This window comes from Peromyscus californicus, unplaced genomic scaffold (assembly GCF_007827085.1).
Source record: "Peromyscus californicus insignis strain IS unplaced genomic scaffold, ASM782708v3 Scaffold_4__1_contigs__length_199733344, whole genome shotgun sequence".
In the NCBI taxonomy this organism is placed as follows: domain Eukaryota; kingdom Metazoa; phylum Chordata; class Mammalia; order Rodentia; family Cricetidae; genus Peromyscus; species Peromyscus californicus.
This window is the reverse complement of record NW_026294562.1, coordinates 197648155-197669416: the sequence shown is the minus strand read 5'-3', so window position 1 is coordinate 197669416 and position 21262 is coordinate 197648155. Positions and strand designations below refer to the sequence as shown.

The window sequence follows — 21262 nt, the reverse complement described above, 5'->3', positions numbered from 1 at the left end:
GGCTCGGGCGCCCCCACGCCCTCTTTGCGTCCTTCCCCCGGCACCGCCCCGCCCGATCCTGGATTCCGCCCGGCGCTGGCCGCAGCCTGATACAGACGCCAGGGAGCCAAGATGGCAGCTGCCGACGGCGACGACTCACTTTACCCCATTGCGGTGCTCATCGATGAACTCCGCAATGAAGACGTTCAGGTGTGGGGAGCCTTCCGTTAAAGTGTGTGGGGGAGATCGGGGACGGGGATGTTCGCGGAATGCGGGAGAGATGGCTCCGGGTTCTCCGGGAGTGGCGGAAGGCAGCGGCGGCCAATCAGAATCGAGGTCTCATCTTCCGTGGTGGCAAGATTCGATGAGATGGCGCCCCTGATTGGGTCTTGTCCCCGGCGGAGGGCAAGCCTCGAGGGTCCCTTCCGAGTGCGCGCGGCCGCCCGGGATCTGTGCCTGGGTGGCCCGAGATGGGCTGGGGAGCCTGCGGCCGCCTGCTAGTCGAGTGATTGGCGGCGGACTCAGAATGGCCCCCTGGGGGAGATGGACGGGGGCGCGTGACCAGCAGAGTAGGGGAAGCCCTCATGGGTGCCGAGGACCAGGGTACATTTCCCGTTGCTTTTAGTGTTTTCTTTACCTGGGCCGAGGGGAGACTGGTACCAGGGCATCCATCCATTCCTCTAGGCCTGCACCTCGTATTTTGGGGTAGCTCTCCTGAAGGAGGACGTAGGACGTGGAAGTATTCTCTCCTGAGATTTAGCTAGCCTAATTCAGGGATAGGTCACGTGTACAGACCCACCGCTCCCCAACCTCGTCCCAGGCCGGACTGCCAAGCGAGTTAACTGGTTCGTGGGAGAAGAGTGATCCAGGGCCTTTTGAGTCGGTCGGCTGTGGTTTTGAAAAAAAGATCAGACCCCAAGGCCGTATCCTCTCTCCTGAGGATGACTTTGTGTGCACATTATTTCATCGCCCCTGGCTTCCGTTTTCCACAAAATACTGGCTAATAATAGTGCTGGCTTACCCCGGTGGCTGAGGAAATGTAGTAAAATAGAACTGGCTGCTTTTAAAGGCCCCATAAATGTTAGCTGTTATTTGGGGGAGTGGCTATTGTGCTACCATGCTCTATGGAGCCTCTGTTTCTCCTACTGTATGGAATTGTTTGTGGTGCACTGAGTAACCTGAGGCTGGGCCCAGCCTCTAAGTCTTAATGTATATGATTCTGGTTCCGATGCCTGACAGGCAGGAGTTTGTATTCCTGGGCCTTGCACTTCTTGCTGTTTGACACCGGCAATCAGTGTTTCTCTTCTTAAATGGGAATAACAGCCTGGTTTAAGGGATACTCTGAATTTATGTGTTTAGTAAACACATGCAGTGTTATTAGGAATGTTGTTGGGAATATAACGGAGACCAGAGCCAGGTATGGTGGTGCGTGTGTAATCTCAGCATTCAGGAGGCAGAGGCAGGTTCAAGACTAGCCTAGTCTACATAGTGACACTCTTATCAACAAAGAAACAGGCTAGTTGCTGTTCAGGAGCTAGGTGTGAAGCAGGTAAACAGAAGAAAATAGACTACCACCTGTAAGAAGTGATGAGACCTGTCAGTGTTGAGATAATGAATCAGCAATTGTTTGTTGGGCCTGTGTTCTTTTTTTTTTTCTTTTTTTTTTTTTTTTTTTTTTGGTTTTTCGAGACAGGGTTTCTCTGTGTAGCTTTGCGCCTTTCCTGGAACTCGCTTTGGAGACCAGGCTGGCCTCGAACTCACAGAGATCCGCCTGGCTCTGCCTCCCGAGTGCTGGGATTAAAGGCGTGCGCCACCACCGCCCGGCATGGGCCTGTGTTCTGAGCAGTGCTCTAGATGCTTGGTTACAGCTGGGAGAAAAAGGACAAAAACTGGCCTTGGGAGAATTTACCTTGTAGTGAGGGGTGACAGAAAAGTACATATTGGGTTGACCATGAAAAATAGTAGGGAGAAAAATAAAGAATGTAGGGTACAGTATTAGAGTAAGTATGGGGGAAGTCTTGTTGAAAAGTTGAAATTGGAGCCAATACCTGCAAAGGGGAGAGCTGTGAGATTCTGGGCAGAGTGCGTAACAACTAAACAGTTGGGTGAGGAATTGGGCCAGTCAAGAGATTCCAGGATGCAATGTTTGAGAAATTGGGAGAAAGGCTTATAGAAAGAGGGACTATATCTATGCAGTGACTGCAGTTTCCATCTTGAAGCGATTTTTGCCACCAGGGATGTTGAGCATTGTCTAGGGATGTTTTGGTTGTCATTTGTCATAACTGGGAGATTGTTGCTGCTTTTAGTGAGAAGTCAGGAATGCTGTTATACATGGTTCCGGTTGGGGGTGGGGAAGTATTTAAGACATTAGTGCTCAGATTGAGGGAAGCTGTTGGATGAAATGTGCATGCAGAGACAATAAGGAACTTGATTAGCTTAGATCAGTGTGTCAGTTTTGTTAGGCTTTTGTAACACATTCCATAAACTTAACAGTATAAAACAACATATAGTTTTATTTATGGTTCTGGAGATCAGAAGTCTGTCATAAGTCTCACTGGATGAAGATGACCTAAGATCTTGCTGATTGATAACAGCATAGCTTTGAATTCAGGCCACATGGTTACACAGCTTTCTGCCTCTTTTCTCTAGCATTCACAGTGCCATCTTCCTAAAGAAAACAATGGACATTGTTAACAATCAAAATTAGAGTGGAGGAACAGCTGCCCGCAACTGGGGAGGAAGCTTGATACTCAGGATCCCAACTCTTATTTCTGCAGTGACAGGATGGATAGTCAGAATGCTTAGGTTCTTCTGGTTGGGGATTCATTGCTTTCCATAAAGTGCCTGCTTCTTTGCATCATCATCCTTGCCTTTTAAAATGGTGTTTCCAGAACAAGACCTCAAAGCACAATGCCGACTTTGTTAATAAACTGGCTGAGCATACAGGAAGCAATCTATAGATGTTCTGTGCTCTTATACTAACATTAAGATTATGAATGTGATTGCGGTTGCTCCTTGATACCATCCGTTGCTCTTAGGGCTGCTGCTCACCAGTTGTGGCCCTGGTCCATGCGTTTCCCATAGTCCGTCTGGAAGAGGAGCACAAACATCTGTCTACCTTAAACACAAAGGGGAAAGGAAGCAGGCTGCTATGACAGCCATTCCTGTAGAATTTCATTTTTAAAAATTGAGGCAAGAATGTTGTAATCAAAACTAGTTCACAGGTCAGTAAAAATACAGGCTTTGGACCATATCCAGCCACTGCCAGCTTTTGCAGGTGAAGTTTTGCTGGAATGTAAGCCATGCCAGTTTGTTTACGTAATGTCTCTTTCCTGTGGCTGCCATTGTCCTGTGAGTACAAGTTGAGTGATTCAGAGACAGTGACTGTGAGGCCAGGAACGTTTACTGGTAATTTAAAGAATAGTTTTGCTAGGTACTCAGCAGTGCACTGAGCACCTGCAGACTTACTGCCAGCATCTAGGGATTGTTAGTGTTTGCAATATTTGGTTTTTTTAACCTTTCCATAGATCTCTGCACATTTTTTTTCGAGACAGGGTTTCTCTGTGTAGTTTTGGTGCGTGTCCTGGATCTCGCTCTGTAGACCAGGCTGGCCTTGAACTCACAGAGATTCACCTGGCTCTGCCTCCCGAGTGCTGGGATTAAAGGCGTGCGCCGCCGCCGCCGCCGCCGCCGCCGCCGCCGCCGCCGCCGCCGCCGCCGCCGCCACCCGGCAGATCTCTGCACATTTTATAGTTTGGCTGGAAATAAGTTTTTTGGGTTTATAGTACTTCATCTTTTTACTACTGAAATGAGATTTGGGGCCTCCTTTGTTCCTTCATTCCTCCAAAAGCCCTGGTGACATTGAATGAAAAGTTTGGGGTTTTTTTTGTTTTTGTTTTTGAGGTAAAGTATTGTTTTGTAGACCAGGCTAACCTGGAACACATGATGTTCCTGCCATAGCCTCCCAAGTGCTGGGGATACAGGCTTGTACTGCTGTGCTCAGGTACAGTTTTCATCATAGCACTTTATCAGATTCTCAGTCTGTGCGCCCAGAGACCCCCTCAGTCCCCTTATTTGAGAACCATACTTGTCCAGGATCACAGTTATTTGTAGATGTCCTTCCAGTTGTCTGGGGCCTGAAAAGAGAACAGCTGGAGAGTACCCACACTTCAGCTCTCCCTCAGTCTCCTCTGTTCTCTTTCCCCTGTGTGATAATGGTTTGTGTCCCTCAAACATTGTCTTCTTCACATTATCTTATTACATTCTTGGGACAGTTATGGACCTGGGTAGAATAAAAGCACTGTGTGGAGAGGAAGAAACAGACAGGGAAGTTGTTATAGTCAGTTTTCAGGGCTAGTCTAGGCAGGTGTTTCCTTATCTGAGCCTCAAGTTTCTGTGAAGTGGAGAGGCATAGTCACACATGTTCTTCCCTAGTGGGAAAGTGAGAACCTAGCATGTAAATGCTTCAAGACAGTCATTTGTTAAGACTGATGGAGTAAATCACCACAAACAGGGTGGGTTAAAACAACAAATGTATCCTCTAAAAGTCCTGAAAGCCAAAAATCTGAAATCAAATTGTCAGCAGTTCTTCAGAGGTTCCAAGGGAAGTCTGCCTCGCATCTCTTCTAACTTCAGGGAGCCATTGACAATTCTTAGTGTTCTTGGGTTTGTGCATATGCCACCTGAACATCTTCCTCCATTTTTACATGACCCTGTCTTCTGCAAATATGTCTTCTCCATTTCTGTTTCTTATAAGGATACTCAGAGGGTCTAGGACCAACTCTGAATAGCGGATGGTTTCATCTTAAGATGAAACATACTACTAGCAAAGATGCTCTTTCACATTCTCAAGTACAAGAGCTTAGGACTGATTTGTGTCTCCCATATGCTGTGCATTGGAAGAACAAAGCTGCTTGCTTTTCCTGGGCTCTCACACAACAGTCAAAAGAGTTCCGTGATCCTAAATGGTGCATGATTTCCCTGATAACAACCAAGCATTCCATTCTGCAGCAGCACCCACCAGCCAGTGTTCTGTAACCTAGTTCAGTTGGGATGCTGTCTCACTTGGTGAGTGTCAGATCTCACAGTTGAGGCCTCATCCCTAAGACTGTCTCCCGACCTTCAGATGCCAGTTGTAAGCCCCAGGTCTTTTACCTGTGCCTCTTTATCAGCTAGCTGTAAATCAGGGTTCCCACATACCCTATTTGGTAATGGACTGGATAAGGAAAACCTAGAAAGGTTTCAGCATTCTTCTTGGCCTCTGCAGCATTCCTCCTTCTAGGGTATAGGATGGGACCCCTTCTGAAATGGTATTTATAGTTGGTGGTCAGGATAAACCCTTTATGGCTACTGTAGTACAGGAAGGCAGGGGAAGATGAGCCTTTCTGTGACTAGCTTTGGGCAAGAGACATTCTTCTGGCTGTTATGACCTATGTGAGAGGGAAGCTACAAGCCAAAAACAATAAGCAAAAACACATGCTTACATAGAGACAAGAAATAAACCTTCATATTGTGGGTCAGCCCCACTGAACTAGAGGGATTAGCACTGTTAATGCTAATCTTGCTTTTTGTTGTTGTTGTTTTTTTAGCATATATTAATTCTACATAATAGTGGTTTCATTATGATATTCTCCTGCATCTACATGATGCATTTTGATCATAATCCTCTCTGTACCCTGCCATTCCCACTGATCCCCTTTTTCCCATAGTCCTCCTACATACAGTCATTTTAATTAGGGTGGCTTATAGGAGCTCTAGTAAGGCATTGTTGCAGCTGAGGCTGGCCTGGAACTTGGTATGTAGTTAAGGGTGACCTTGAACTTCTGATTCTCCTGCTTCCTCCTGCTACCACCTCCCAAGTAATGGTTCTCTGCAGTAATGGTAGGGGAGTGGAGTTCATTTTAGACTAAAATTGGAAAGACCCAGGGGAGGTGCTGGCTTCCATTGCTGTATTTTTTTCAGGAACACGGAGTTGCTTGGTTGTATTTTGCTGTTACCTTCTGTGGATCATTGAGCATCTTCATGAATAGCATGAAGTCTGGGTATTGACCTAATGGTTTCAGAACTGTGGAAGTCCTATGGGTCCAAAATTCCTAAAGGTTCTCCTGTCCTTTGCTTGTCCTTTCATTAGCTTCGCCTCAATAGTATCAAGAAGCTCTCCACCATCGCCTTGGCCCTTGGGGTTGAACGGACCAGAAGTGAGCTCCTGCCCTTCCTTACAGGTAAGGATTTCTGGGGCCCAAATGCAGTGAGGACAGTTGGGTGGTTCTTGCTATTGAGTGAGAAGTCTCACTGTAGATTTATAAATTAATAAGTCTTCCCTATGCCACTGTGGTAGCATGGGGCAGTACTCCAGAGGAGCCTAAATGCAGTCCTCTGAGAAAAAATCATCTGGATTGATGGAGCAATAGAACCTAGTTTATATAAATCACAGCTTCAACAGTAACATTGACTTTAGATAAGTTTCTTAGATTTTTTTCCATATCTAAAATGAAAATAATCTTCTCCACATTCTATAGTTGATGTGAGTATTAAAGAGCAATAATCATTAACATTTATTACATAGTTGTCACATGCCAGCTTGCCCCTCAGGTCTTGTTTTGTGATACTGAGTTAGCTCTTAGTTCACACAGTGTTTTTAATGGTGCCTATACTCCTAAATGTCTATCTCCATTGCCATTCATCTCAGTCTCATAGCAACACCTTAAAGCAAGGAGCGCTACTGTTGCTGATTTATACATGAAGAAACTAAGGCACGGAAAGATGAAGTAACTCATTTCCCTGGGATTTTTCTATCTGGAGATGACCAAAGGGAGTTTATATTTAGACTCCATAGTGAGCAATGTTAGCTAATTGTAAAGAACGGTGATCTGATTTCCCATCGGCCTGCATCAGAGGGTTCATGGGTAAGATAGGCACGATGCTGTAACAGGTCCAGGCGTTTGGCAAGTGGGGCTCTCTTAACTTTTAGCAAGTCCACTGTCTTCAGGTACATATCAAATACTCAGTACAATGGCTGGCACAGTGTGGGCCACCATACTAAATCCCTGCTCGTTATTGTCATTTCACCCCTACTACAGTCACCTCTAGTCAGAATTGGAACTAAAGGTGTTCAGTGCCCTGTTACTGACAGAGTGATTTGTATTGGACCATCTGTGGATGACCTGGGAGAAGTAGAAGGCCAAGCGCCTTGGCTCTCCCCTGTTTGGTACATGGGCAGCTGAGGCCTGTTGAGGAGATGGTCCCAAACCAGGGTCTTCCTTTGACAAACTATCCGAGATACCCTAAGGTTTTAGGATGCGGAGATAGAGGCAGCTTATGGGGCAGCAGGATGACATGAAGAACAGTTACATGAATAAATAGTACAGGAGAAAAGCCAATGATCCCTGGGTTTTGCAACAAGCTGCTGTGGCTTTACCCTGCCGAGAACCTGGGAATGCCCTCCAGCTTGGGCTCAGCTCCTTAGTTGAAAGGCTGTTCTATAAGAACTGTGGAGTAAGTGCTGTATGTAGGCGATTCTTTGAGGAGGGAGCTGTGCAGTTAATGAGAATGACCAGTGTTAGTGACTAGTGAATGGAAGTGGGATGACAGTGCCATCAGGATTAGGGGCACCCAGAGAGTCACATAGGTTATAATGGGTTGCCTTTTCCTGGCCTTCTGTACCATATGGAACCCCTGAGGTTTAATTCTGTAGATGGGCAAGGTGCCATTGTGGCTAGCTACTGGAGTACAAAGGGAGTGAGATTTAGGATCATCGTGTGGATACATAGAAGGGGTGTGAGGGGAGGCACAGAGGCAGCAAGCCTGCCAGCAAGGTAATATCTGAGAGCAGAGGCTCTGTAGTCAGATGGCCCGGGTTCGGGCCTGCCTTGCTGTTGTCCTTCCTCGCAGTGTCACAAGTCACATAATGGGACAGTGACAATTCACTAAATGTGGAAAATAACTACTCAGATGTATTATTTGAAAATTGCATGTGGCATTTAATAATCCAGATGGGAAAAACTGTGGGAGCCGGAAAGTGCGGGAGTCCAAAGATTGAAAAGGAACTGTGATTCAGACAGCTTTATTTTTGAGCTGTTGGAAATCTAAGTAATGTCAGATTTCTTCTGCTCTGGGCTCTGAAAGTGTTCAGAACAGCAAGCAGCAGACACATGTGCAGGACAGTGATAGTGTTTTAGAGAGCACAAGCTAAAGGTCTCTAATCTCATTATTGACAGAACGTTCAGCTCTTTTTTTTTTGAGGGAAAATCACTGAATTCTATTAGTTTACTAGGGACAAAGGCCTCAGACTGGGCATCTTCAACAGCTGTGTTTCTGTAGTTCTAGAATCTGGAACTGTGAGGTCAAGGTATCAGTAGTGTTGGCCTAGGTTTCTCCTGAGCTACTCTGCTTGGCTTCCTCATGGCAAGTCCAAAGTGGAGAATGTTAAAATGCTGGTCATTGTGGGAACAGCCAGCATTTCCCTCAGGAGAGGCAGAACCTGAGAGAGGCCCTTGAGTTGGGCAGAGCAGGCAGTTTCCCTGTCGCTTGGTCACTCATTTTTTAACAGACTGATTTAAGCACATGCTACTCCAGCTGTGGCGGGAACTGGAGCACGTGAAAGCAAGTCCTGGCTGCATAGAGCAAGTGACCATAGCTCATGACAGGGTACTTGGTAAAGGTGCAAGTAGGGGGAGAGAATGAGTTCAGGAAAGGATCTGACTTAGTCTAGGGGCTTCTTGGAAAATCTGCAAGCAGCAGTGGCTAAACCAACCCTGAAAAGGTAGAAAAAAATTTCCTGGCTGAAGTTTTTTTGTCACAATTTTTTTGGAAGCTGCTTGCATGTACTTCCTGTTTTTATTTTTTATTAGGTAATATTATTTCCTTCTTGGATCTCTGAGGGAGTTGAAGATTAGTTAGTTATAGTTGAAGATTAATTAGGATAGAAAGTGAATTAGGTACATTTTGGACTTACCAAAATAAGATAGATAATGGAATTATTTTCTCTGAATTTGTCAAATACAAATGGACTAGACATTGTTTAGGTATTTATTACTTGTATATATTGTATATAGTTATTGTACTTTTGTATATAGTTTTTCTTACGTTAGTTATAACCTAACTAACTTTTCAGGAGTTCCTGAAAGTAGTGCTGTGTGTTTAAGCTGGACGCAGCCAGCAGTTCAATTGAACATCCTGTGCTGCGTAAACATGGTTGTGTTTGCCCCCATTGAGAGGGAGCCAAACCTGGGGCTTAGAGTGGTGGTGCCACTCAGTTGCCGCTCCCCGTCTAATCTAGCACAGAAAGGGTGGTTGTGGGACTGGGGCTCACTCTGCTCTCCAGGTAGAGGATGATGAGGAAGGTGGGTAGGGAGATAGGGGTGCTGACAGTGAGGAAGCAGAGGGCTCTTCGCTTGTTTGAAGCTGGGGTTACTAGTTTGGCTTGAGTCTTTGATGGACTTGGTGTTTGTCCCACAGACACTATCTATGATGAAGACGAGGTCCTCTTGGCCTTGGCCGAACAACTGGGAACCTTCACCACTTTGGTGGGAGGACCCGAGTATGTGCACTGCCTGCTGGTGAGTGAAAGCTGGGAGGTCCCCTAATCCTCTTTTTTACCTTGGGGTCAAAACTATGGTTCTGCCCTTGGGGACCAAGAAGGAGAGGAATTAGGAAGGCTGGAGATCACCTCGGAATGGATGGGCTTTGGGTGTCACTTATGTCTAGTCATTAGTGGCATTTAATCTACAGTTACCATGCATTCTATATACTTACCCGTACTAGGCCAGCTGGCACCCCACTCGTAGGGTTGTGGGTTGGGGGTCAGGCAGGGTTCTACAACTTATTGATAAGACTTTCAAGAGTGCTAACCTTTGTCTGCCTCTGTAAATTGAAGCCACTGAAGCCCACCCTGCTAACTGACTTAGAGTCCCTCACACAGCATTTGCGTGTAGTAAGTACTCACGGTTAGATGCTGTGGTTGTCGTGGTTGGGTAGGAAGGTATATCTGATACATGAGTCACCTAGAGTGCCAGGAGGGACTTGTACCACCTACTAAGTAGCAGAGCTAGGTTTTCAAGATTGTTTGCTTGATCATTCCAGGCCATACCATACCATACCATACCATACCATACGTCTGTGTATCTCTGTTGGATGATGGCCGAGAGCACAGAGAGGACCCAGTACTGACAGGATCTGTTACGTATGGAAGGAGAGCCAAATGGTCTTTCAGATCTTGGCTTATAGCTGTTAGCAGCTTAGGCAAATTACATAGCCTGTGTACTTCAGATTCCTGCTCTTTGATTAATGAGGACAGTATCCAGACTGTTTCACAGGACTCATAAAGGAGTGACAAATATGTGAGCAATACAGTTGTGTTGCCTACATCCTGGTACAGGGATTTTGAAGCCAGCATCAACAGTGATTATTGTACATTGAGAGCTACACACATGGGCCTCCTGGAGAACTGATTGGTTCGTGGACCCAGTGAGGGTCTTTCAGGGATCCTCATGGGATGCTTGTGATGAAGATGGGGTGGGGAGATCAGGCCATGAGGTGGGGTACCAAAGCTGACAGTAGGGAAAACACTGTTTTCTAACCTGTGTTCTCATCACAGCCACCCCTGGAGTCACTGGCCACAGTGGAAGAGACAGTGGTGCGAGACAAGGCGGTAGAATCCTTACGGGCCATCTCACACGAGCACTCACCTTCCGACCTAGAGGCTCATTTTGTGCCTCTGGTGAAGCGGCTGGCGGGTGGAGACTGGTTCACCTCCCGCACCTCGGCCTGCGGCCTCTTCTCGGTCTGCTACCCCCGAGTATCCAGTGCTGTGAAGGCAGAACTTCGACAGTGAGTCCTCACTTGCCCTTGGCAACCTGCACCCTGTCACCTCTTCTAACGGTCCTCGAAGCCTCAGGCCCCTCTAGGTCTTCCCAGAACCTGATGTTGCTGAGTTCTCCTTACTCCCTCCTCAGCTTTCCTCAGAGGCTTGTCCTTGACGGTGGCCTCTGGACACCACAGGAGTGAATTTGCCTGGCCTGCCTTCATGGAAATTCATTCCTGCCATTGGTTACACATGGCCTGCTTGGAACAGAATCTAGAACACCACATAACAAATGGTGTCTGGTGTTACCTCCAGCCTGCGCCTGGTCTAGACCCCTCAGTAGATGTTCTGGCAATTGCACTGCCTTGTTGCTCAGACTCGTGAAGCCCAGGTCCTGATCTGTCACTTCGTAGTACTGGGTTACAGCCATGTGCACATACTGCAATGTCTCCATTAGTCCCTATGTGTCTCTGACTGAGGCTCCTGACAAGGAAGACCTGTTAGTGGCATTTTAAACAGTTTTATGGCCATGGCCAGTCGTTAGTACTATTTTGTACTCTTTCACTGAGACCTCAAGTCAGTTGTGCGGGGACATTCCATTCTTGTTTGTCCCATTTGTAGGACTGGGAAGACAGAGTTCATGAGTTGTACAAGTCACCATTGTGGGCAGCAGAGTTTCTAGCAGAACCAGCAGTGCTCTGTGCTGGGCTGGGCTGCCGGCTGCTAGGGTTTCCCAGGATCCTAAGCCCAGGCCTCCATCTATCCCAGGTACTTCCGGAACCTGTGCTCAGACGACACCCCCATGGTGCGGCGGGCCGCAGCCTCCAAGCTGGGGGAGTTTGCCAAGGTGCTGGAGCTGGACAATGTCAAGAGTGAGATCATTCCCATGTTCTCTAACCTGGCCTCTGACGAGCAGGTGAGTCAGTCCCTGGCTGTCACCATGCCCTTACTTGCTCAGGCAAGGGACCCTCAGAGCTCAGTGGACCTCTGCTTCCCCACCCTACCCCCTGTTCTCCCCAGGACTCGGTGCGGCTGCTGGCAGTGGAGGCATGTGTGAACATTGCTCAGCTTCTGCCCCAGGAGGACCTGGAGGCCTTAGTGATGCCCACCTTGCGCCAGGCTGCTGAGGATAAGTCTTGGCGTGTCCGCTATATGGTGGCTGACAAGTTCACAGAGGTAAGTTGGTATGAGGTTCTCTGAGGGGAGGAGTGAGACACATGTGGGAGCTGGCATGTTTTATTAAAGCAGTCACAGTCCTCAGTCTTAATAAGCATTCCATTGATCTTGAAGAGCCAGCCCTGGATACATGATTGGCACCTGAGTGTGCTAAGATAAGAATGATTGTGAAGCCAAGTTCCAACTCCATGAAAGCATGTTCCCTGACCTCACAGCTTCCTTAAGAAAAACACAGTCTAAGAGCTAGTTGTCAGAGCCATGCCATAAGATAGACAGAGCAGGGACAAGATCAAAATTTCCTTACCTGACAGCATGACCCTAACCCCACCCCGGTGCTGAGAGTTGATCCCAAGGCTTGACCCATTTGACCCATGCTAGGCAGACGCTCTACTGCTGTGCTATGTTCCCAGGCCCATAGTTATTAACAGTGCCTTTGGTGGAGGTACTGCAGTCAGTGAATTACACACATACCTTGCCTTCAAGGAGCAGGCTAAAGGTCAGCCTCAATAGAAAGTACTGATGGAGTGTGCTATTCTCTGTGCCTCATGGCATTGAAAGGAGGAGGTCGTGCTCCAGCTGGTTGTGAGGATGAGGAAGTGGCATCTAGATAGGAACTGTGTCCCAACAAGAAGACAGCCTGTGCAGAGGATGTAGGAGGTGAGAAACAGAATGAGAAGTGGGATCCTGGGATTTATTGAGAGAAGGGGCAGAAGTGATGGACAGGAGCACCCCCTTGTGATGATAATTACTGCGGTCTGCTGGAAGGCTCAGCCCTAAGGGCTTGTTTCGTGGGCATATGAAGTTGACACTTGGCCATGCTGAAGTCTATGTGCCTGAAGGGCTTAGAACCACTGTAAAGGCAAGAGAGTCAGTCTCCTGCTCCTTCTGTCTCAGCGGGAAGTAGGCTTACACTAGGTCTTGGAAGACAGGACCCTTGGGTTATGGAAGTAACAATCTGCCCACAGCAGACCACAAACATGTTCTTAAATAAAAGGTAATGTGCGCCCAAGATAATGTGAGGCCCTGCAAGATTTTTACTTATTTATTCTCTTAGTAGTAGAGAGTCATCCTGCTTCTAGCTGGTCTTCCAAGCAGGTTAAAGCAGACCCACATACCTTCTTCTCCTGGATCCTTGAGACTGGCAGGGCTCATATGTCTTCCTCTTTACTCATTTCATTTGTAATTACAAAAATGATACCTCTTCTTGTAGCCAATTAAATAAAATATAAATACGCTTATATTTTCATGTCAAATGAAAGTGGGAGCCACTTACTATGTTTAGGTAATGGAATCCAACCCCAAGTAACCTGAACAGTAAATGGAAAACATACTATGTTAGATGTCCTAGAGCCTTCCTTCTGTTTCTGAGGAAGCAAGAGTTCAGCAAGGTGACGACTTCACTGGGGATTGTGTTGTGGTCCTGGGATGAGGTTCCTGGTGCTGTGTCTTACCTTCATTCTGGTGCCTTCACCTCAATTTTTGCCTCATTAGCACTGAGTGGCTGCCAGCCTCTCAGCCCTGCCCATCTTCTTTTTGTGTACAGCTCCAGAAAGCAGTGGGGCCTGAGATCACCAAGACAGATCTGGTACCCGCATTCCAGAACCTGATGAAGGACTGTGAGGCCGAGGTGAGGGCCGCAGCCTCCCACAAGGTCAAAGGTTGGTGCTGGTGACCAGAACACAGCTAGGTGGGTGGATGTCTGCGAGGCAGAAATGGGACCCAGCTATCAAGTCTCAACAGCACCTTCCTGTCTTTGCCCACAGAGTTCTGTGAAAATCTCTCAGCTGACTGCCGGGAGAATGTGATCATGACCCAGATCTTGCCCTGCATCAAGGTAATGGAGTGCTTGGTTGTAGGATTTGAGACTGTCACCGAGGGGTGAAGATTTGGTTTTGAGTACCATCAGATCCAAGCTAGGTTTGGGTCCTTTTGGGACACATAGTAACTGGGTTTAACAGTCATGGATTTGTAGGCAAAATCTGAGGGTTACAGCTGACCCTAAGATTCTAAGGGATGTGTTTACCCCTCAGAGGCCACTGAGTCCCCTCACCCACGGAGCTTGGGGAATGGGGCAGTGGCTGCTGGAAGCAGGGCTCACATAATAAACAAGGGAGGGCTTGTTTAATATAAGTGCAGTTCATGCCTGAGCTGCTCTATGTTAGGAGAGTGTGATCTCCTTAGGCATCAGGGCTGAGGTCTCTGTAGCCACTTGCCAATAAAGGGTTTTTTCTGACCCTTTCATCTCCTCCCCAGGAGCTCGTGTCAGATGCCAACCAACACGTCAAGTCAGCACTGGCTTCAGTCATCATGGGCCTCTCTCCCATTCTGGGCAAAGACAACACCATTGAACACCTCTTGCCACTCTTCTTGGCTCAGCTAAAGGATGAGGTAAGAGCACCAGGAAGGTTTTCAGCTCTTTGCAGAGATGATGGACTACAGTTCACCCGATTATCTAAGAATGCTTTAGAATCATGGCACCACATACTACACCCCACACTCCCTGCTTGATGACAGGCCTAAGTGTCTGTGTCTATTCACTCACTCTTGTTAGACATTGCTTCATGTGCCCTTAACTTTGCACTCATCCATTCTCTAGTGTTGAGGATATGAACAAAGACCAAGACAGTGGTGATCCTTAGGGATCCACAGAGTGTGCCAGTGGAGAGGAACAGGTGGTAACCTGTCCCATAGTTCCATTCAGATACTGTAGATACTAGAGAGGTACGCCATGATTTTTAAGTTCATGTTCCATAGAGACCCTAATACAGTAGCATAAATAAGTTGTGATTATTCCTCTCACATCATTCCAACTGTTGCTTTCTTGAGGGGTTAGTTTTGCTGGCCTGGCTTTCTTGGTCTGGGGTCACAACTATGATTTTATCTCTTGGCCCATTGAAGGGTTTGGCTCTAGCTTGTGTCTTCTACATGTTCCAGTGACCATAGCCAGTCAGGTTACCATACCTAACTGTGCAGGTAGCCTAGACCACAGAGGACAAAAGATGTCACTGTGGTAACAGAGGACCAGAGGTCTTGGAAAGCAAGCCTGGAGTGCTGCTGTCCATTCAAATTCTTTAATGGAGAACTTTCATGGAGTACCCAGTGGCTGATTCTTTTTTTTTTTTTTTTGCTTTTTTGTGACAGGGTTTCTCTGTGTAGTTTTGGTGCCTGTCCTAGATCTCACTCTGTAGACCAGGCTGGCCTCGAACTCACAGAGATCCACCTGGCTCTGCCTCCCAAGTGCTGGGATTAAAGGCGTGCACCACCACTGCCCGGCCAGTGGCTGATTCTATAATGATGAACCAGGCAGGGACAAAGATTCTTCATAGGCTGTTCCTGCTCTGGAAGTCTTTCTTTAGAGGTGTGTGAAGTCAGCTGAAAGGTCTAACATTCACAGCTCTGGGTTCACTTTCTATCACCACAAAAAACCAAAAAAACAAACAGACAAAAAAAAAACCCAAACAAACAAACAAAAAAACTCTTCCTGGATCTGGGTTTTGGGTTTTCCAGAGGACTTGCTTTTCGTGGCCTCTGTGGAGCCAGTCCATGTATTTGTTCCTGTAGATGTCTCTGCTCTATGGAATGAGTGTGGATGGATATGGACTGCCATGCTTAGAGTCAGGCACTTCAGAGACTTGTCACATGTGCTCCCTGGTCTGTCGTTAGCAAGTTGAAGTGATGAGAATGATAGAGAATGAGTCCTACACATTCACTCCTTGGTATTCCAGACACTAGATACTTCAACCTGTCTGGGGGCTCCCATTTCACTTTGAAGAGCCTCAGCTACCCTTGAGACTAGATGGATATTTGGTTATTTCATGTTACAGGATGATACCCAGAAAGGAGCGCTTTCCTGCTCCTATCACCTTTCTAGGGCTGCTGTATGCAGTGTGTTATCTTAATCCTCTTATCCTTTTCCCAAGTGTCCTGAAGTGCGGCTGAACATCATCTCCAACCTGGACTGCGTGAATGAGGTGATTGGCATCCGGCAGCTCTCTCAGTCTCTGCTCCCTGCCATTGTGGAGCTGGCTGAGGATGCCAAGTGGCGAGTGCGGCTGGCCATCATTGAGTACATGCCTCTGCTGGCTGGACAGCTGGTGAGTAAGGAGCCAGCTTTTGTTGGTCCGGAGTTGATAGATTTCATATAGATTTCTGGTCTGACCATAGCCCTGGTGCCACGGCTGTGGTGCTGTAACTAGGGTCTTGGAGCCTCAGTGTAGGCAGTGACAGCTGCCCGTGATGGGAGGACTGGACTCAGGAACTGGGTCCTTAGCAGATGCGTGGAGTTTAGTCAGAGGAAGAAGACTGGCAACTCTGATGTGGTTCAGAATTGCCTGATTCTCTGGGACCCCTCCCTCCCTCCCTCCCTTTCTCTTACCCCCTCAAGCCTTACCAATCATTTTTTCCTGCAGGGTGTGGAATTTTTTGATGAGAAACTCAACTCTTTGTGTATGGCCTGGCTGGTGGATCATGGTAAGTGTACTAAGCCACACAGCAGGACAGGTTAGTAGCCACAAGGACAAACAGATGAGCTGGCACGTTTCCTTACTGTCAGCACTCACCTGTACCCACTCTGTTGCTGTTAAAAAAAACCTAGAGAAGTGTAGATTAGGGGTGGGGTGGGATGGGGTGTCTGGAGTGGAGTTGGAGAGCCACCAAGAAGAAATACATGGGTTTGAATCTTTCACTTTGTCTGATGAACCATAAGCAAGTCCCTTCCCATCTTGCTGCTTTACACTCCTACTGAAACATGAAGACTTCCCACTGTGGTCTCATGGGCCCTTGTAAGACTTGTTCCTTGTTTTTATTAAGTGGTTAAAAAAAAATTAAAGTTACTGTTTTTGTTTGTTTGTTTGTTTTCTGTCAGGCAGTTTTAACTAGTATGCATTAAATAACTTGAGATATAATCTGCACAAGCAGACTCTCAGTTAGCATTTCTGAATAATGAGGCAAATAGCATCTGTCTCTGGGTGGCCAGAAGGTACTGTATGAGAAGAAATTCAATAAAGCGTAGCTAGTGCTGTTTTCTGTTTTGGCTGAATTGACCACATCAGGGCCTCCAACTAGGCAGGAGCAGTCGTGGCTGTTAACCCCTCCTGGTCAGTCTTTCACCTTGAATCACCTCACCTGCCCTTTTCCTACTACAGTCTATGCTATCCGTGAGGCTGCCACCAGCAACCTCAAGAAGCTAGTGGAGAAGTTCGGGAAGGAGTGGGCTCATGCCACTATCATCCCCAAGGTCTTAGCTATGTCTGGAGACCCTAACTACCTGCACCGCATGACTACACTCTTCTGCATCAATGTGAGCACCCCAATTGCCTGTGAAGCCCAGGGAATGGGAGTGCCCCTGAGATGAAGGTAGAGGAGGGCCATATCTACCCAGGTGTTTTGCTTAGAAATGGAAACCTGACTTGGAGCCAGGGATGGGTGTCTGAGGACTGCAGGCCCGAGCTTGAGTCTGCAGTGTCCCATCAAGCCTCGGGGGCTGAGGATTGCATGGTGAAAGATGCAAGATCGGGAGGCTGTAGTGTGGGAGCAGCAGAGCACATGTGTTCATACTGCAGCACCTTCTGCTTGCTGAGCAGGAGAGCAACTCTGTGGCTCTGGAGTTAATCCAGTTCAATTCAGCTGTGCCACACATCAAAGGTTTGTTTTGCTCACCTTTGGGGATTTATGTTGGTGCTCACTAGGCTGTGAAGAGTAATGTAATAGACACAGAGGGCATAGAACAGCTCTGATTCTGTGTCAGAGTATACTTACTAATATTCATTAGCGTTATACTGACCTGTACTGCTTTAAGGACATGTAGGTCCTCCCTAAACTAGAAGCTAAAGGATGGGTTGGAAATGACTAAGTATTCTGCTCGTTTCCTCCATACTACAATTTGGAGACTCCTGTATTAAGGAGGGATTTCAGGGGTTAGGAATCAAAACCCCTTAAACCCTGAGGATGAAGGAAATACAAACATAGAGCCCAGAACATCCCCAAATGAAGACTGTGTTAGGGAGTTTGGAGCTACAAGAGGGAACCTCTCCCCCAGGGTGATGCCTCTGGATCCAGTTCCTCCCGTGTTCCTCAGGAACCTGATGATGACCCAGGTAGCCTGGTCAGATGGGGAGACATGGGGACTTAGCAGTGAGCCTTGCATAATCGTGCTTCTGCCATTCACTGGTCTTCAGGTGCTGTCTGAGGTCTGTGGGCAGGATATCACCACCAAGCACATGTTGCCCACAGTTCTTCGTATGGCTGGAGACCCAGTCGCCAATGTCCGCTTCAATGTAGCCAAATCCCTACAGAAGATAGGACCCATTCTTGACAACAGGTGAGGTTTGGGGCTTGTTCTAAACATCTTAGATATTGGAAGATTTAGCCCAGGGTTTGAAGACTTCTTGCTTGTGACCCTAGCCGCCTTTTTCCTCCCCAAAGCCTGTTTTCCCTATTTTGGAATGAGAATTCATTCCCACAGAATAGAGTGAAAGAAAAGAGAGGGTGGTAGTTGCAGGCTTACACTGCAACGAATTACTACAAAATGAAATTAGCCTGTATTTATTTATGTACCATGTTTATCTATGTAGTAATTAGGCTTGTATCTAAAATTTATACTTGTACCACAAATATCAAATAACCAAAAATACATTCAATGAAATACATTTAACATTTCTAGTGAAGCTATTAAACTGTCCTGGAAAGCTTGGGAAACATGTACATACATAATTAAGAAACAGCATGATGGACATTCATGTCTCACTGGAACATTTTCTAGAGCACACAGAACACTCCCATGTGTGGAACAGTGGGTACCATTGTAGTTAGATGGAGAAATGTCCATTTTTAAAAATAATTGGATCACTTGGATGCTCATGTAAAATAAATGGAATTCCTGCGTCTGCATAAACAAATTAATTTGAAGTTAGTTTTCAAACCAGAACCAGGATGATGACTGAAACTTGTAGAAAATATGGAAAAATGTCTTCATGACTTGGGTGGGACATAGACCAGGGAAGTTGTGAAAGGAAGAGATTGATAGGGTGGCCTTTATGCAAATGAAAGGCTGTGTATCAGAAGGTAAACCCCTGACAGGGTGGAAATATTTCACAAAAATGCGCGCGCGCGCGCGCTCGCACACACACACACACACACACACACACACACACACACACACACACACGCGCGTAAATAAACAATTTGGGGGAAAAAGTAACAGCCAGGGTGCTGGGCGGTGGTGGTGCACGCCTTTAATTCCAGCACTCAGGAGGCAGAGGCAGGCAGCTCTCTATGAGTTCGAGGCCAGCCTGGGCTTCATAGTGAGTTCCAAGACAGGCTCCAAAGCTACACAGAGAAACCCTGTCTTGGAAAACAAAAAACAAAAAAAAAGGAAAAAAAAAAGTAACCACCAGGCATGATGCACAGCTTCCTGTAGTCCCAGCACTCTCAGGGTTGAGGCAAGAGGGTCATGAGTTGTAGACCAGCTTGGTCTACATAGTTTGAGGTCACATGTAGTTATATAGTAAGGCCTGCCTCTCTAAAACAAACAAAGGAGCAGGCAAACAACAGAAGCAAAGCAACTCTAGGTGTTAGAAATGCTGGCGGTGATTGTATGGAGGGAGGAGGAGCTGCCTGCCAACTGAAGGGGACGTCTGATGCCTGTATGTCCCGCCTCTGCTCCAGGGCCTTTGACCTTTGTCTCTGAGGTGGGCCCTCATGTCTCACAACTTGCTTACAGGACATGCAGACTCGCCCGTATAAATGCCGCTTCTAGGCCCCTTGAAATCAACAAGCCTTTGATCTTCCTGCCATACCTATTATTGTCCCTGTCTTCTGGTCTGGGCTCATTCGGACAAGAATCTAGAGGGATGTGCCTTTGTATTCATACCAGACACACAGTTCCTTGGTGAATATGTTTGCTCAGCTCTTAACACCTGTGGGCTCTGCTTTCTAGACCTTGGTCACATCCTGTGCTAGCCCCAGAGCCGTCCTTGTTTAACTGATTCCAAGCCTAGGGATCAGGATTTCTCATTTGTATACTTGTGTGTGTCCTTGTGTATACTCTGCCAGTGATTTGGTGTGTCTCTGTCTTGATGCTTACCTGCACAGGAACCTTCTTCCTGCCTGTGACCCCCCTGTCCCAGCCTAACCCGGCTCACCACACTTCTTTTCTCCTCCCTTTCCAGCACACTACAGAGTGAAGTCAAGCCCATCCTGGAGAAGCTGACCCAAGACCAGGATGTGGATGTCAAGTACTTTGCCCAGGAGGCTCTGACTGGTAAGGGCCTGAGAGTATTGAGCCCCTGGAAGAAAGGTGGGGGGTCCTGGGAAGGGGGCAGCGCTTAGCAGTGTAGGTAGAGAATGTGGTTTGGTTCTGAGGTCTGATTGTTCCTTGTTTCCCCAGTTCTGTCTCTTGCCTGATGCTGGAAGAAGAACCATTGCCGGCCTCTGGTGTCTACCCTCCAACCCCCACCAAGTACCTCCCTTAGGGAGGTGGTGGAGGCCAATGACTGTCACTCCCTGTGCATGGTCTGACCCCAGGCCCCTCCCCCAGCACGGTTCCTCCTCTCTGTAGCCTGGGAAGACTTCTCTGTCCACCTCCCAAGGGGCTGGGGCAGTGCAAGTTGGGGCAGGGCAGCAGCCTGAAAGGAAGAGCTGGCTGTTCCTGCCCATATTGGGAGAGATGGAGCATCCTAGGTCACTGGCTCCTGCTGCTGTAATAGGGACCCCTCACCCATCTACTTACCACCACTACCCTTTCTCCGACCCCGCAACCATGTGGTTTTTTTGTGTGTGTCAACTGTGCCATTTTTATTTTATTCCTTTCCCTACTCTTTACACAGAGAAATAAAGGTGTAGAAATAGTTGGTCGTCTAGTCTTGGTCATCTGAAGGGAGGAAAGAGCACTGCCTGGGGCTTGTTTTCTGCTCTCCTCCTGAGGAGACTGTCCTGCAGCTATCACTCCTGCTGTCCTGAGAGGAAGAAGGACTTGGGTCAGCAAGAGACACAGGGCAGAGGGCCCAGAGGCTGCTTGGCGGTTCAGGTTTTCAGGCACTGTTGGCAGGATCTTCAGGTTTGTGTATTGCTGATTGTGTTAGTACCTGTGATAGTCACAGGGCCAGTGTGAGCCCTCACTGGGAGAGCACTCACAAGCTCCGTGGGCCACTTGCTATGCAGTCAGGTTGGCCGGTGAATCCATGTGTAAGTCTGCAGGCTAAACCTTCCTACGTGGAGATTTGGTTAGGGCTCTGTGAGGAGACTCAGGTCGTGGCTTCACAGTGCTTTGTCGGAACTGTGTATGAAGACAAAACCATTTGTTCTCAA

The 21262-nt window shown here is 47.4% G+C and overlaps 1 protein-coding gene across 1 annotated transcript; it reads left to right on the top strand.

Moving 5' to 3' along the window:
• Nucleotides 1-20: 20 nt before the first annotated feature.
• On the top strand, nucleotides 21-20802 carry Ppp2r1a (protein phosphatase 2 scaffold subunit Aalpha). Its single transcript, XM_052762704.1, has 15 exons — nucleotides 21-189; nucleotides 6110-6200; nucleotides 9436-9536; nucleotides 10574-10806; nucleotides 11549-11696; nucleotides 11801-11956; nucleotides 13500-13614; nucleotides 13720-13790; nucleotides 14210-14344; nucleotides 15877-16050; nucleotides 16366-16426; nucleotides 17101-17255; nucleotides 18133-18275; nucleotides 20125-20216; nucleotides 20343-20802. The coding sequence occupies exons 1-15, from the start codon at nucleotides 112-114 to the stop codon at nucleotides 20357-20359; spliced, it is 1770 nt and encodes a 589-aa protein (XP_052618664.1). The 5' UTR covers nucleotides 21-111; the 3' UTR covers nucleotides 20360-20802.
• The last annotated feature ends 460 nt before the right edge of the window (nucleotides 20803-21262 follow it).

What these genes read in the sequence shown, in the direction of transcription:
- Ppp2r1a (XM_052762704.1), top strand. Translation starts at nt 112, where the DNA reads ATGGCAGCTGCCGACGGCGACGACTCACTTTACCCCATTGCGGTGCTC. An exon ending in ACCTGGCCTCTGACGAGCAG is followed by an intron (nt 11,697 to 11,800) that starts GTGAGTCAGTCC and finishes TGTTCTCCCCAG; the next exon opens with GACTCGGTGCGGCTGCTGGC. An exon ending in CTACACTCTTCTGCATCAAT is followed by an intron (nt 17,256 to 18,132) that starts GTGAGCACCCCA and finishes ACTGGTCTTCAG; the next exon opens with GTGCTGTCTGAGGTCTGTGG.